At 38.2% G+C, this 15,846-nt stretch overlaps 1 protein-coding gene across 1 annotated transcript in view; it reads right to left on the reverse strand.

The window, feature by feature from the left end:
* Nucleotides 1-14,949, reverse strand: part of LOC117085369 — a 29,987-nt gene extending 15,038 nt beyond the window's left edge. The window contains exons 1-2 of the mRNA XM_033214197.1: nt 14,531-14,949; nt 12,288-12,439 (exon numbers count right to left, since the gene is read on the reverse strand). Of these exons, the coding sequence (XP_033070088.1) occupies nt 12,288-12,439; nt 14,531-14,598 (220 nt within the window). The 5' untranslated portion in view covers nt 14,599-14,949. The remainder of the gene's footprint in view (nt 1-12,287; nt 12,440-14,530) is intronic.
* Nucleotides 14,950-15,846: the final 897 nt, after the last annotated feature.

Raw genomic sequence — 15,846 nt, forward strand, 5'->3', positions numbered from 1 at the left:
TCTTTTTGCTTGCATTTGCCTAGTATTTTTCCATATTCTATAGACTTATTACATCATTTTGTTTTATGTATATTTATTTGTAAACAGCATATATTAATAGAGAACTTTTGCGTGTAGATCTATTTAATCAATAATATGTTTTATCTTCTTTCTTTTTTATAATACATTAAGCATATATACTATGCTTTTAATTCTATTCATATAGGCATAATATCTCAAAAATATTACAGGTTTTGTTCAAGACTGCCACAATAAAGTAAATGTCACAATAAAATGAGACTTTTTTTGTTTTGTTTTCCAGTACATTGAAAAGTTGTGTTTATATTACTGTGGACTACTTAGTATGAAACAGCATTACGTCTTCTAAAAATGTACATTACTTGAATTTAAAAATATTTTATTGCTAATAAGAAATTAAATGAAAAACTCTAATAATCATCTGAGCCTTCAGCAAGTCATAATATTTTTGCCAATGGAGGGTCTAGCCTTGATGTTGATGGTTGCTGATTGGTCAGGGTAATGATTGCTGAAGGTTGGGGTGGCTAAGGCAATTTATTAAAATTTAAAAAAAATGAAGTTTACTGCATCTATTGACTCTTTCTTTCACAAAAGATTTCTCTGCAGCATGTGAGGTTATTTGACAGCATTTTATCCACAGTAGAACTTCTTTCAAAACTGAAGTCAATCCTCTCAACTCTTGCTGCTGCTTTCTTAGCTGTTTACAGACTACTCTAAACCTTCTGTTGTCATTTCAACAACATTCACAGCGTCTTCACCAGAAGTGCATTCTGCATCAAGATTCCAATTTTTTTGCTCATCCATAAGAAGCAATTCCTTAAAGTTTTATCATGGGGCCAGGTGCAATGGCCTATAATCCCAGCATTTTGGGAAGCCAAGGTGTACGGACCACTTGAGCTCAGGAGTTTGAGATCAGCCTGGACAACATGACAACATCCTGTCTCTACAAAAAATACAAAGACTAGATGGACATGATGACATGTGCCTGTAGTCCCAGCTACTTGAGGGGCTGAGGTGAGAGGATCGCTTGAGCTGGGGAGGTTGAGTCTGCAGTGAACCACGTTTGTGCCATAGCATTCCAGCCTGGATGACAAAGCAAGACCCTGTCTAAAAATAAAATAAAACAAAGTAAAATAAAATAAAATAATGATTATCATTAGGTTACAGCAATTCAGTCACATATTGAATTCTAACTCTCTTGCTATTTCCACCACATCTGCAGTTATTTCCTTGACTGAATCTTAAACCCCACAAAGTCGCCCGTGAGGGTTGGAATCAACTGCTTCCAAACTCCTGTTAATGTTGATAAGTTGACCACCCCCACAATGAATCATGAATGTTCTGAATGGTATCTGGAATGGTGATTTCTTTCCAGAAGGTTGTCAATTTGCTTTGCCCAGATCCATCAAAGGAATCAGTATCTGTAACAGTTATAGCCTTACAAACAGTATCTCTTATGTAATAAGACTTGAAAGTTAAAACGACTCCTTGATCCATGGATGTGTTAGCGGGCATGAAAACAATGTTAATACCCTGTACTTCTCCATCAGAGCTCTTGGGTGACAGATGCATTGTCAATGAGCAATAATATTCTGAAAATCTTCTTTCCTGAAGAGTAGTTCTCAAGAGTGGGCTTAAAATATTTAGTAACCTATGCTGTAAACAGACATGCTATCATCCAGACTTTATTGTTCCATTGATAGAGCACAGGCAGAACAGATTTAGCACAGTTATAAAGGGCCCTAGAATTTTTGGAATGGTAAATGAGCATTGACTTACACTTAAAGTCACCAGCTACATTAGCCTATAACAAGAGAGTCAGTCTGTCCTTGGAAACTTTGAAGCCAGCCATTGACTTCTCCTCTCTAACTGCGAAAATCCTTGATGACAACTTCTTCCAATAGATGGTTGTTTCGTCTACACTGAAAATTTGTTATTTATGTAGTCAACTTCATCAATGATGTTAGCTAGATCCTCCGGATAACTTGCTGCAGCTTCTACATCAGCACTTGCTGCTTCATCTTGCACTTTTATGTTATGAAGATGGCTTCTTTCCTTCAACCTCATGAACCAACCTCAAATCTATTTTATTTCATTATGCCTATATGAATCTCTTCCTCAAATCTATTTTATTTCATTATGCCTATATGAAAGGCATGCATATCTTTTTCTCCATATTAAATATGACTTTTACATCACTGTCATTTTTTATTGTGTATTGTGTGATTTCTTTAGATTGTGTATTCAATCATGTGTTTTTCTTCTATTTATTCTCCTACCATTTTTTAGCTCTTCCATTAATTTTCTGAGCTCTTTTATCTCCACATTTTCCTCCTCAGATGCCTTATTTTTTTATTGAACTCTTCCTTCTCTTATTAGAGGTCTTCTTCTAGAAAGGACATTGTACTGGTTCTCTATCATTCCATAACAATATTATCACTAACGTAGTGACTTTGGACCACGCACGTGTTATCTCACAATTTCTATGGGTCAGGAGTCTGAGCATCACTTAGCTGGGTCTTCTGCTTTGAGGGTCTCACAAGGTTGCAATCAAGGTGTTAGTTGGGGTTGCAGTCTCATCTGAGGCTCAACTGAAGGATCTGCTTGCAAACTCAACATCGTTCCTGGCAGAATTCAGTTCCTGGCAGACTACTACACTGAGGGCTCAATTTCTTGTTGGCTATTGACCAGAGGCCGCACTCAGCTCCTTGACCTGTGGCTCTCTTCCTATGACATCTGGGAATATGGTAGCTTGCTTCTTCAAAGCCAGCCAGGATCACGATAGGCTACAATCTTATGTGATGTAATCACATGCACAAAATCATCATCCCTTCCTATTTGCACTGTATTCTATTGGTTAGAAATAAATCATAGGTCTTACTCACAGTCAAGGAGGGGATGCAAGGATCTGAGCACCAGGAGGCAAGGGTTATGGGGGGTGATCTTAGAGTCTGCCCACCACAGTGACATTGTATGTAATTTCTTGAAGACTGTGTTAGTTTCCTAGGGCTGCCATAACAAAGTGGTTGACTTAAAACAAAAGAAATTTATTGATTTACAATTCTCAGGGCTAGAATTCTGAAATTAAGGTTTTGACATGGCTATGGTCCCCATGAAAGCTGTACGGCAGAAAACTTCCTTGCCTTTTCCTAAGCTTCTGGCAGCTCTTAGAAATCCTTGGTGTTCTGTGGTTTGTAGCTGCATCACCCCAATATGCTTCCACTGTGACGTGACCTTTTTTCCTACGTATGTCTCCATATGTCCTCTCCTCTTCTCATAGGATGCCAGTCACTGGATTTAGGGCACACTTTAATACAGTAGGATCACACCTTCCTAATTGCATTTTCAAAGAATTATTTCTTAATAAAGATTACATTCTAAGGTTCTGGGTAAACATAATTAGAAAGAGACACTATTCAACCCACTAGAGAGATTACAAGGAAGTATTTATCTTAACTCTTGGAATATTTAGTAGGTAATTTCCTTGCATTGTATGCTCTTCTTCTGCAGTTTATTTATGTTCTTTTTTTCCTTTTAAAATATATTCTTACATTCTGTCTTCTTTTTTTCTCATAATAATAGAAATTACAGATTCACTCATCCTTTTCCGTTGCCTGTCTCTAACACAGAAACTGTAATCGCTAGCTATTTTCCTTGCCTTCCTTATAACTAGTGTTTGCCCAGAGACATGGTGCTTGTCAATGAGTTATTGACAAAAAATTCTGCATAGGAGTGAAGAGTGACATGAGATTTCTGGTTCTTCTCTTCCTTTCCTCTCTCTGCTTTACTTCTAGCAATCTCTGTGGCTCAGAGAATAGGCTGAAGGCTGTAGAGCTGACATACCAGCCTGGTTTCTTCTTTAGTTCCACCTCTCCTTTAAACTAGACATTCCACTTCTGAGGTTCCCCCAGGTTCAGATTTTGCTACTCTAGTCACAATTTTTCAGGATTGTTTCTTTGAGAGAAATCTTTGTTCTGCTCGAGATTGAAGAAGGTATGCTTTGGTTCTTGGCAATCAGCCTCTTTCCTCATTTTACTTTATTGCTGCCCCTTTTTTGTAACTTAGGGTTGTATAATTTCCTTGTTTCATTGAAGATGAAGTTGGTTGTTTGGTTGGTTGTTTTTCCTACATTGTTATTTTTTATTTTTTCAGTATTGGTAAGTTTCAAGGGGGAGAATCAAACTTTTAAAAATATTTTTATCTTGCCATCTTTAAAAGCCTCTATAAACTATCTTTAAGAATTTTAACATCGTTATTTAACCTCTACTTCTATAATAGTCAGAATTGAAAGTAAAATATTCTATATTGAATTCTCTCTATTTAATATAATGAGTTTTGTAAATTTCACCTCAGTATCCCAAGTTCCCAAGTAACCGGGACTATAGGCATACACCACTATACAAAGCTTTTCTTTTTCTTTCTTTTTTTTTTTTTTAACAGATACGGGGTTTCACCATGTTGCCTCAGCTGGTCTCAAACTCTTAGGCTCAAGCAATCTACCTGCCTCCGCCTCCCAAAATGCTGGGATTACAGGAGCGAGCCACTATGCCTGACCAAATTTAATTAACTTTTTTCCTTTTCCAACTTTTCAGTCTTTGCTAATATAACATGGAATCTAGATCCAAAGTGTCATTACATTACTATTATATATATTTCCTTATTCAATGTTTATACGATGGTTGTATTTAGTTTATAAGCAAGTTTACAGCCATTTTCAGCTCCCTTTTTACCAAGTTTCAATGCTTGCGGTTCTTCATTTCAAACCTTAATTTTCACTCTCTCTTAATTTTGTTTCATATTTCACTTTTTGGAGAAATATTTAAGGCATTTTAAAAATTATATAAAGGTTTTCTCATAGCCTTTGCATATTTGAGAATGTCTTTCTGTTGACCTTTACCTGTCATGACTATATATAGATGAAAATAGTCTCTACTAAAATATACAAAAAATTAGCCGGGCGAGATGGCAGGCGCCTGTAGTCCCAGCTACTCGGGAGGCTGAGGCGAGAGAATGGCGTAAACCCGGGAGGCGGAGCTTGCAGTGAGCTGAGATCCGGCCACTGCACTCCAGCCTGGGCGACAGAGCGAGACTCCGTCTCAAAAAAAAAAAAAAAAAAAAAAATACAATTCTGTGGTTAAAACTTTTCCAGCCTCAGATCAGTCAGTATTGGCTTTTGGATGTGTTGACAAATGATCCCCAAATTTCAGTCATTACAACTTCAAAACTTTATTTTCAGTCACGCTACTATTTCCTTGCAGGTTGGCCGCAGCTCTGTACCACATCACCTTCATACCAGCACCCAAGCTGATGGAGCATCTAGAATACTGCTGGTTGTCTGGCATAGGGCAAAAAAAGCATGACAAACAATATTCTGGCTCTTAAGTATCTGCTGGAAAGTAATGCAGTCATTTATATTTGTATTTAGTAAGTTGCATAGTTCAGCTATGTCAATAGGCAGGAAAGTACAACTATCTCTTACGAATGGGCAGCAAATATTTGTAAACAATAATGCAATTTATTATACCTGCATGTGTTACAGACATTGCTCTTTATGCTGGTATTTCCATTCATAAGAAAGAAGGTTAAATAAAGATTATTATATCTGAGATAGAGGAAATAGGAATAAGAATCAGTTTAGGGAAGATGATAATTGTAGTTGTAGAGAACTGAGTATGAAGTATCTAGTAGGCAACTGGATATGAGACTGAAAGTGTTGGGAAAGGTCTGGGTTGGAGATATTAATTTATGTAGTCAATGTAAAGAACTGAATTCATTAGAATTACTGAAAGGATTGATAGAATGAAGCTGTCACCTTAGAGCACTATCTGCAAGGGGCAGGTAGAGAATTTGAGAGGAACCAGGAAGAAGGGACCAGACGGTATCAGGGAAAAGAAGAATCATAATTGCCAAAATAAGGACAGAGAACTTCTAGTATAAGATGGAAGATACTACTTTATGTTGAATTAGGAGAACATTGATGACTTTGGTAAGAGCAGTTTCAACAGAGTAGTAAAGTTGGAAGCCAGTAACAGGTAACTAAAGAATGAGTATTAGAGATTTAAGTGGAGAAATAAAGTATAAATGGAGCACTCTTTTAAAAACTTCAGAGAGAAAAAAAATGGAGATTGGGAGATTTTTTTCCCCCATCTGAACAATGAAGAGACTTGGAAATATTTAAAGGACCAAGGATTGTGTTTTGTGTGTGGGTATGTGTGTGTCTGTGTGTACATACATATTCATTCTTATTTTGTAAGTAGGCAGAGGGATATACAAGATAAAATCACTTGGATTTCTTTTTTTTTTTTTTTTTTTTTTGTTTGTTGTTGAGATGGAGTCTTACTCTGTCACCCAGGCTGGAGTGCAGTGGTGCAATCTTCACTCACTGCAACCTCCACCTCCCGGGTTCAAGGGGGTCTCTTGCCTCAGCCACCTGAGTAGCTGGGATTACAGGAGCCCGCCACCACACCCAGGTAATTTTTGTATTTTTAGTAGAGACAGGGTTTCATGATGTTTGTCAGGTTGGTCTCGAACTCCTGACCTTGTGATCCACCCGCCTTGGCCTCCCAAAGTGCTGGGATTACAGGCGTGAGCCACTGCACCCGGCATCACTTGGAACTTAAAACCAAAATTAATCAACATAGCTATATTTAAATTGTGTAAAATCTATGCAATTATAGTTAGTATTTAATGTCATGGTATGTGCATTAGTCTGGGTTCTCCAGAGAAATAGAACATTAGATAGATGATAGATAGATAGATAGATAGATAGATAGATAGATAATTGATGATAGATAGATGATTGATAATAGGTAGATACATGATAGACATGTAGATAATACATAGATAGATACATAGATACATAGATTTATCATAACGAATTAGCTTAGCTGGTTATGGAAGCTTAGAAATCCTAAGATCTGCAGTTGGCAAGCAGGAGACCCGGGGAGCTGATGCTATAGTTCCAGTCTGAGTCCAAGTATGAAAGCAGGAGAAGACTGACTTTCCAAGTCAAAGACAGTCAGGCAGATAGTAAATTCTCCCTTACTCCACTTTTTTTGCTCCATTTGGGCCTTGGGCAGATTGGATGAGGTCCACTCACATAGGCGAGGGCAATCTGCTTTACTCGGTCTACTGATTCAAATGTCAATCTCATCCAGAAACATCCTCACAGACACAGCCAGAATAATGTTTAACCAAGTATTTGGGTACTTCATGGCCCCGGTAAGTTGCCACATAAAATTAACCATCATAGTATGTCATTAAATTAAACTTGGATTTATTTTTTTTTAAATGAGGCTGGGAGTGGTGGCCTATGCCTGTAATCTCAGCGCTTTTCAAGGTCCAGGCAGGAGGATCACTTAAGCCCAGGAGTTAGGGACTAACCTGGACAACATGGCGAAACCTTGTCTCTACTTAAAAAAAAAAATTTTTAAGGAAAATAAATGATATTATATACATAACATAATTTATTTTATAGAGTCTCACTATGAATTCAGAATGATTTAATTTCTTGATAAGGCAAGTAAATATAACTCTATTTGTTCGTGACTGGTTCTATCTATAAACCTAAGCTATTGAGGAACATTTTAAAATTAAGTAACTTTAAATTTTTAAATAAAGTAGGTTGTGTGTTTGGTTATTTTGTTTGTTATTGTGTCCCTCTACCCCATCCCATCATCTGGAAGTTTCAAAAGCACAACTACAAAAAAGGAACTTGATTTTTAAAGATTATATAATGGTGGCAGAAATGTCAAGTGATAAGGAAGAGCAAAAGAGGAAACACAAAATATTGCAGTGATAGAGAAAATGTCAAAAAAACCAGGTCAATGTTTGACTTCATTCACAGTTGCTCCTCAAATACGACATTGCCTTGAGGATAGAGTGCCCTCATATTAGCACACATTCTGATTTGGATAGCAGGGCCCAATAGCCAGTGTTAAAGAAAACAAATATGTTTTCCAGTCTTGCCATAACACATATGAAATAAACAGGAAAAAAATTATAAATTAAATATGTTTGGAATCATTAATAATTCAGCATATTTTATTCATTCCTTAAATGTGTGTACTTCATTAAGTTATGATAGGTGTCAATTGCTTGATTCAAAACTTCTTTGCTCTGATATTGAAGAATTTTGTAATGTTAAATGATCTTACCAAAACTGGACCAATAAAAAGCCAAAACACAGTTATTGTCCTCATTGAATTTACAGGCATAAACCACATAATAACACAAAAAACTGGGCCAGGCGCGGTGGCTCAAGCCTGTAATCCCAGCACTTTGGGAGGCCGAGACGGGCGGATCATGAGGTCAGGAGATCGAGACCATCCTGGCTAACACAGTGAAACCCCGTCTCTACTAAAAAAAAATACAAAAAAAAAAAAAAAAACTAGCCGGGCGAGGTGGCGGGCGCCTGTAGTCCCAGCTACTCAGGAGGCTGAGTCAAGAGAATGGCGTGAACCCGGGAAGCAGAGCTTGCAGTGAGCTGAGATCCGGCCACTGCACTCCAGCCTGGGCGACAGAGCGAGACTCCATCTCAAAAAAAAAAAAAAAATTAAAAACTATAAAATTGCATCCGTGATTAGTGCTATGAAGCAAGATTGAGTGGTTCTATGAAAAATTTAATGGTGGGATTTGTGACTTAGATAATTCAGTGAAGACATCGTTAAAGTAGATGAATAATAGAGACCGGAAATAGACTGTGCAAAGGCCCTGTGGCAAAAGGAGTATGTCAAGAAGGGACTGAACAGGCCAGGATAATAGCAGTAGAGAAAGTGCATTAAATCATGGCTCATGTTGACATTAGAGAGGTGGGTGGTTGGCCAACTATGCCAGGTCCCAAGAACCATTGAAAATTTGTAAATGGAAACAATGGATTGGAAGAGATTCAAGTGAATGTGGGTAGACTAGATAAAAGGATATCTCAGTTGAAAATATGAGAGTAGGGTAGTACCAGAGAAAATGGGAAGAGGTATTCATATTTGAGAGTTATTTGGAAGTAAAATTGGCAATACTTGGTAATAGATTTGATGCAGGGAATGGGAGAAATTGAAATGTTATACACCTTTTGAGGTTTCTGAGTAAAGCAATACAACAAAAACTCCACTCAGACAAAAAGCTCAAAATATAGGTTTGAATAAGTCCGAGGATTATTTATAGTAATTGAGGACAGGAGTAAATACTTATTATACTGTAGTTTATATGTGTTGATAATAATTTGTGTGCCCCACTAGAGTAGAAGGAGGTACTCCTGTACCATCTTGTTATAGTTCTTAAGACACTATCATTCCTGGTTGATATCTATCTCTTTCTCTAGACTGTGAGCTCCATAAAGGTAGACAGTAGGTTTTTATTATATCTCTTGCAGGCAATCTAGTTTCTGGCATAGTAACCACTCAAATATTTGCAGAGTGAAGTAATTAGGTCATGACTTAAACTTTAAATTTTTTTATTTTCCAAATTAATTTTACTATAGTTATACAATTTAAATGTCCCCCTTTTTTTTTTTTTGAGACAGAGTCTCACTCTGTAGCCCAGCTGGAGTGCAATGATGCAATCTCGGCTTGGCTCACTGCAACCTCTGCCTCCCAGGTTCAAGTGATTGTCCTGCCTCAGCCTCAGCTGGAATTACAGGTGCCTGTCGCCACACCCAGCTAATTTTTGTATTTTTTGTAGAGACAGGTTTTCACCATGTTGGCCAGGGTGGTCTCAAACTCCTGACCTCAAGTGAGTTGCATGCCTTGGCCTCTGAAAGTGCTGGAATTACAGGTGTGAGCCACTGCACCCATCCTTAAATAAGTTTTAATGTAAAATTTTTCTAGATTCAAAATTTCCAGATAATAACTTTATTTCCTCATTTATATTTAAACTCTATTATTGCTGCATTACTGATTATGGTCAGATCTGACTGTTCGAATAATGATAACCACCACCACCACATGCTAGTTGTGATGATTAATTTTAGGTATCAACCTGACTGGATTGATGAATATACAGATAAGTGGTAAAGCATTATTTTGGGGTGTGTCTGTGAGGGTGTTTCTAGAGGCGATTGGAGTGTGAGTCTGTGAGGACTAAGTGGGAAAGATTCACCCTCAATGTGGGTGGGCACTATCCAATCAGCCAGAGGCCGAGACAGAACAAAACAGAGGAAAAGTGAATTGGTCTCTCTGTCCTAAAGTTGGGATACACTCTTCTGCCCTTGGACATGAGAATACCAGGCTCTCCAGCCTTTGGATATCAGGACTCACACCAGCTCCCCTCTGAGTTCTCAAGCCTACATACTTGGAATGAGCCACGCTACTGGCACCCCAGGGTCTCTAGCTTGCAGACGGCCTGTTCTGGGACTTCTCAGCCTTCAAAATTGCATGAGCCAATTCCCCTAATAAATCCCCTCTCCTGTATTATCTATATTCTATTGGTTTGGTCTCTCTGGAGAACCCTAACTAATACGGTAGCATAGGGTATAGTCCTAGGTGTCCATCTAGGAGACTAAGTAATTTTGTATCACCCAGCATAGTGTTTTTTTAGCATACTTTAAGAGTTAGGGAATAAATTAACAGAGACCTCTCGCTAGTTACAGATGGTAACAGAACCATTAATTTTTCATTCTAGTCAGCAGATGGCAGTGTTTTACTTTATTTAGTTAACTGAGGTTTGTTTCCTGAGTCTTGCAACACAATTTTAACTTAATCCATGAAATAACACAGTATTTTTGAGTTAACTTTATACTTTTGGAACCATAAATAAATGTTATAGAATAGGGGTTGTTTTAGGTTTTAAAAAATCGCACATTTTTTAGTCAACTTGAGCTCTCTTAAACTCTTTAAATTTGCTTTTTACTTTAATTGCAAACAATTGTTCTCATTTTTGTAAACAGGAAAACCCTGTTTATTTACTTTATTCCTTAGCTTTATTTCTAAGAAAGGTCAACGCTGAACATTAATTCTGGAAATTAAGTTTAAATTATATTTAACTGAAGATGGCACAGTTAAAAGTTTCTTTGGTTGAGTTTGTCTCCTCTGAGCCCTGTCAATTCTGAAGTTATGGGACTTGAGACTGAGTCAGGAGACCTGGATTTCATTCAGATTGCTACAAAGTTTACACTAGATGAGCTACACTGAGCCACTTGAATAATTTTTCTCTACGATTTTTAATGAGTGAAATAAGCTCAATGTGTATACTACTATACAGTTGACCCTTGAACAATGCCAGGGTTAGGAGTGCTGATGCCCTCCCTGGCCTCTGCGCAGTTGAAAATCTGTGTGTAGTATCTGAATCCCTGAAAACTTAACTACTCATAGTCCACTGTTGACCAGAAGCCTTACTGATAACATAGTTGATTCACATATATTTTGTATATGTATTATATACTTACCTTTACAATAAAGCCAGAGAAAAGAAAATGCTATTAAGAAAATCATAAAGAAGAGAAAACATATTCATGATTCATTAAGTGGAGAAGCATTATCATAAAGGTTTTCATCCTCATCATCTTCAGATTAAATAAGCTGAGAAGGGGGAGGAAGAGAAAGAGTTTTTCTTGATGTCTTGGTGGTGGCCGAGGTGGCAGAAAATCTACATAGAAGTGGATTTGCATAGTTCAAACCTGTGTTGTTCAAGGGTCAAGTGTATTTATCCTGTAAAAACATTGTAAGTTTACTGGTTCTAAAAGTCTGAACTCTCCACAGAGAAACATACAGGAACTGAAGATGAAGACGACCTTTAACTTTAAGTAGAAATAGAATTTATTAATAATCAAAGCCTTCAACCCCCGTCTCTATTATAGTGCTGATAATTATGATGAACAAGGGCAAAACATGACACTATTCTCTTTCCTCCTGTGAGCCTGTAACTCTTTAAAGTTTAAAGAAGCTTTGTTACATATTACTTACTTAAGTATAAAGAGAAACAATACATCGAGCTACACACATGCCCCTTCCCAAGACAAAACAAACTCTCCAGTACCTCTTTTGAATGTATTTATAAGAAAAACAATAGAAAAAGTCTCTAATTAGAACTTTCTAAAAGCATTTCTCCCCAGTTAGAGTGCAGTAATGACTATGAATGGCCGTCTCAGGGACAGCTCATCAGTCAATTATAAGCAGTTCTGTAAATTGAGGAGTGAAGAATGATACTAAATTTCAATCAGTGCAGATAAATATGGCGTGTCATTATTCACTTGATATTTTAGACAGTCCACCTAAAGAGGAAGATGCAGAACAGAGATATTGTCTTTTCTAAAGAATGGAGATTATGAGAACATTTACCTAAGACTATATTCTTGTCTGGAATATGGTTTTCATAGACACTCAATTCCCATAATCCCCAGAGACGTTCATTGGCTTGCCCAGTTTGTTTCCATCTGGTCCTTTCAAACCAGGAAAAACAATATAGTAATTCTATTGTTGCATCTAGTAGCCTGGAAAAATGGAAATATATATTTAATATAATTCTTACATAATATAGTGGCTCAGTAATTTTTAAATATGTCAATTAACACTTCCATTCCTTTTGATTTTTGTGTCACAGCATCATTTAGCAGTCTATGTTCTGGAATAAATATCTCAAAATTCTAATTACATATGCTCATCTCTGGGATAATGCTACCTGACCAAGTTTAAATTATTTCTTGTATATCTTAAAAGCAAACATGTTAACAAAAAGTTAACATAAATACTTGTTTAAACAGCAAACTGTTAATACGTATTAACAATTTTCCAAAATTTCTCTTTTCTATTATTTTTTCTTCCTCTTACTTTCAGATATTTTTCATGAACCCTTTATCTCCATTTTCCTTCATTTAAAATTACGCTTCACTCATTCATGTTCACAAGAATTTTCAATCATGTTAAAAGCAAATATGAGTTCTGTTTGCTTATTGTCACAGATAGCCTCTTGGTTATTATTCTCCACAATCACCTTATTCATGAATTGTAAGTTGGAGATCAGCCTCCCAGTGCAGAACTGTTTAGAAATAGCCCTTCATGCTTGCTCCTCTATTCCCAGAGGAGTTTGCTGCACATGCCTAGATCTCCTTCCATCTGGCTTCTGCACAAAGGGTTTATCCTACTTTAACACAATTCTTTGTATTATAGAGGACCTTGACTTTATCTGAGAGTGAATACATATGAAACAATAATCATGTTGCAGGAAAAACTGATTTGACTATTTTTTTTTCATATTCAAATCCTAAGATGACAGTGAAACTACACTTAGCCGGCAACAAAGACCAAAGGTAAGGCTGTAATGATGACAGAGCTGTAAAAAAGTAAATGTGAAGGGTCTGATTTTTCCATTATTACAGTACTTATTTATGTGGCTTCAGTAAAAAAGAAAAAAAAAAAAAAACTTGGTACATTTATTTTTATGTCTACCACTGAAAAACCTGAGTTTGTAAGACATTAATATGAAAATGGCTGCATTTGCATAGATAGATTTGTGAACTTTATTGCAATGCATTTTTTAACAGAAAAATATAATTATAGTATTTTAAAATGTAACTCTTTCCTCCCTCAGTGTAAATCAAATCACAATGACAAGAGTCCTGAAACCTCTAATTGAAAATCTTCCTTTAAAAATGCTTGATGATCTTAATGTTGAAGTCAGCCTATTTTCTCAGTGTATATTCATGTTTTCTAACGTTTTTTTCTCCAATTATTATACACACAGTTTTATAAGCGAATATTTAAGAGTCAAGAATTTTGTGGTATTTTGCCTAGAAATAGACTGGAAGAACACAAAATCTAAATAAAGAATAAACACCAAAAGGCCAAAAGGAAAGAAAGAACAACAAAAAAAGTACATGCACAAGCACACACACACCCCCATATAGGTGCTTTGTTTGTAATACTTTATTTCAAAATGTATTGTACAATGCTATCTCAAATACTTCATTTGGGTTTAAAAGAGTTGTAGATGTTGGTATAGGTTGTTGATTTCAAATGGAAAAATTATTGGCACTGAAAGATGGCAACTGAAATCTTGAACCTAACTGGGTTAATTAAGGTTACTTCGTGAGGATTAAATAAAAATATCAGAATTCTGCTCTGCCCCCCACCAAAGGATATGGTATTTTTACTAAAATATATTTTTAGGTTTGTTTTGGCATATTCTTTTCAAAGAGATTTGAAACTCTTAAATTTTTATAATTACAGTATCTTATATTTGAACTTTCAAAACATTACTCATTTTGAAGTAGAATCTAAAACTACATTTAAAAACATTTCTGACCACATTTGGTCTGTTTAAGGGACTAACCTTTGAACACACTAGTCTTATTTTGAAAGGGCAAGGTGCTTTTTTTTTTTTTAATAGCCAGTGCCCAAGAGAAGCAAAAACTGTGACTCCCCTCCCCCCCACGCCACAAAGTGCTCACATATGTCATCTGTGTTTGTTAGCAATGTTACCTCCAAGTTTGTTACCTTGGAGTAATTGACGAGTAAATCATTACAAATGGGTCCAACTCTAAAGGCAAAATTGTCAAAAAGAAGAAAACAGCAAATCCACTTGCCTTATGTTTATTAGAGGAAATCCTGAAACTTCTGTAGATTGCAGTGTTAGGAAAAACAAGTTTGTCATTAGAGCGATGCTATGACCACTTCCCCACTCTAACTGTTGTTTAAGGGAGTCCACTCCTAACTGCTGACTCAGTTTGTCTTCGCTGCCAGAACCAAAACGTGACCCAAATTGTCTACTGGGTTGAGTAGGAACAAACGGGCAAACTGATGATCGCTTGGCAGTTCTAGGTTTACTAAAGGATACTTATTTAGTCTAAACACTGTTTGTTGGGACTGCAAAGGTATAAACAATGCCCCTCCCAGGAAGGAAAAGGAAAACCTAAAATCTTAAGCAATGGACTCAAGGTCACTGACGGAAGGCACCATTTGAGACCGAGCTCCTCAACTCCAGTCCCATAATGGACCGGAGCCACACAGGAGAGCGTGCAGGAGTTTCGAAGCTGCGTAGTAAAACAGCTGGCGTGGGCAGTTCTTTTATACTCTGGCTAGAGTAAAATTAACGCAGCTTTGCGTTTCCCCATCGCCGCTGTCAGCATCCAGCTAAAGGGTATAGGGTTAAGGAAAGCGGAACCCAGTTGTCCTTTCTCAGCTGAGTCCTTTGAGAAACTGGGACTGAGAAGGGTGAGCGCCGCGGAGAGGGGCAGGGGTGGGAGAGGGGAGAGGAGAGAGGAGAGAGGAGAGAGGGGAGAGGGGAGAGGGGAGAGGGGAGCGGGGAGCGGGGCGGGGAAGAGGCGTGTCTGGGGTTGAAGTCCAGCTGGGAGCATCCAGCGGCGCTGCCGGCAGACAGGGGCGAAGGCAGTCGCTGACAGTGAGGGGAGAGGGGGAAGCCGAGGGAAGGGAAGGAAGTAAGGAAAGAGGAAGGAAAGGCAGGAGGGGGCAGAAGCTGAGCGGCTGCAATTTCTGCGGCCGGCTCAGTAGGAGGAGCAGGAGGAGAAAGAGGAGGATCCAGAGTCAGTCAGTCAGGCAGCCAGCGGGAGGTGGAGAAAGCAGGAGGAGGAGGAGGAGGAGGATTAAAGATGGCCACCAACAGCTGCGGGAAACGGCAACAACCCCTCACTTTCCGGGATGGTCCCTGCGGGTCGGCCCGGCCTTGATGGAGAGACAAAACCCGAGGAGCGCCGAGGCTGAGGCGGCGGCGGCAGGGACCCAGCGAGGACGAGGACGCGGCGGAGCAGGGACGGGGGCAGGAGAAGGGAAAGGCGGCAGCGTCGCTGCCCCTGCCGCCTAGCACCGCTGCCTGGCCCGGCGGACCGGTTCCCACACCTCGCGGCCGCAGAATCGAGCACGGGCCCCGGCCCTCGGCCCGCGC

The sequence above is a fragment of the Trachypithecus francoisi genome, unplaced genomic scaffold (assembly GCF_009764315.1).
Source record: "Trachypithecus francoisi isolate TF-2019V2 unplaced genomic scaffold, Tfra_2.0 Lachesis_group1, whole genome shotgun sequence".
Classification (NCBI taxonomy): Eukaryota; Metazoa; Chordata; class Mammalia; order Primates; family Cercopithecidae; genus Trachypithecus; species Trachypithecus francoisi.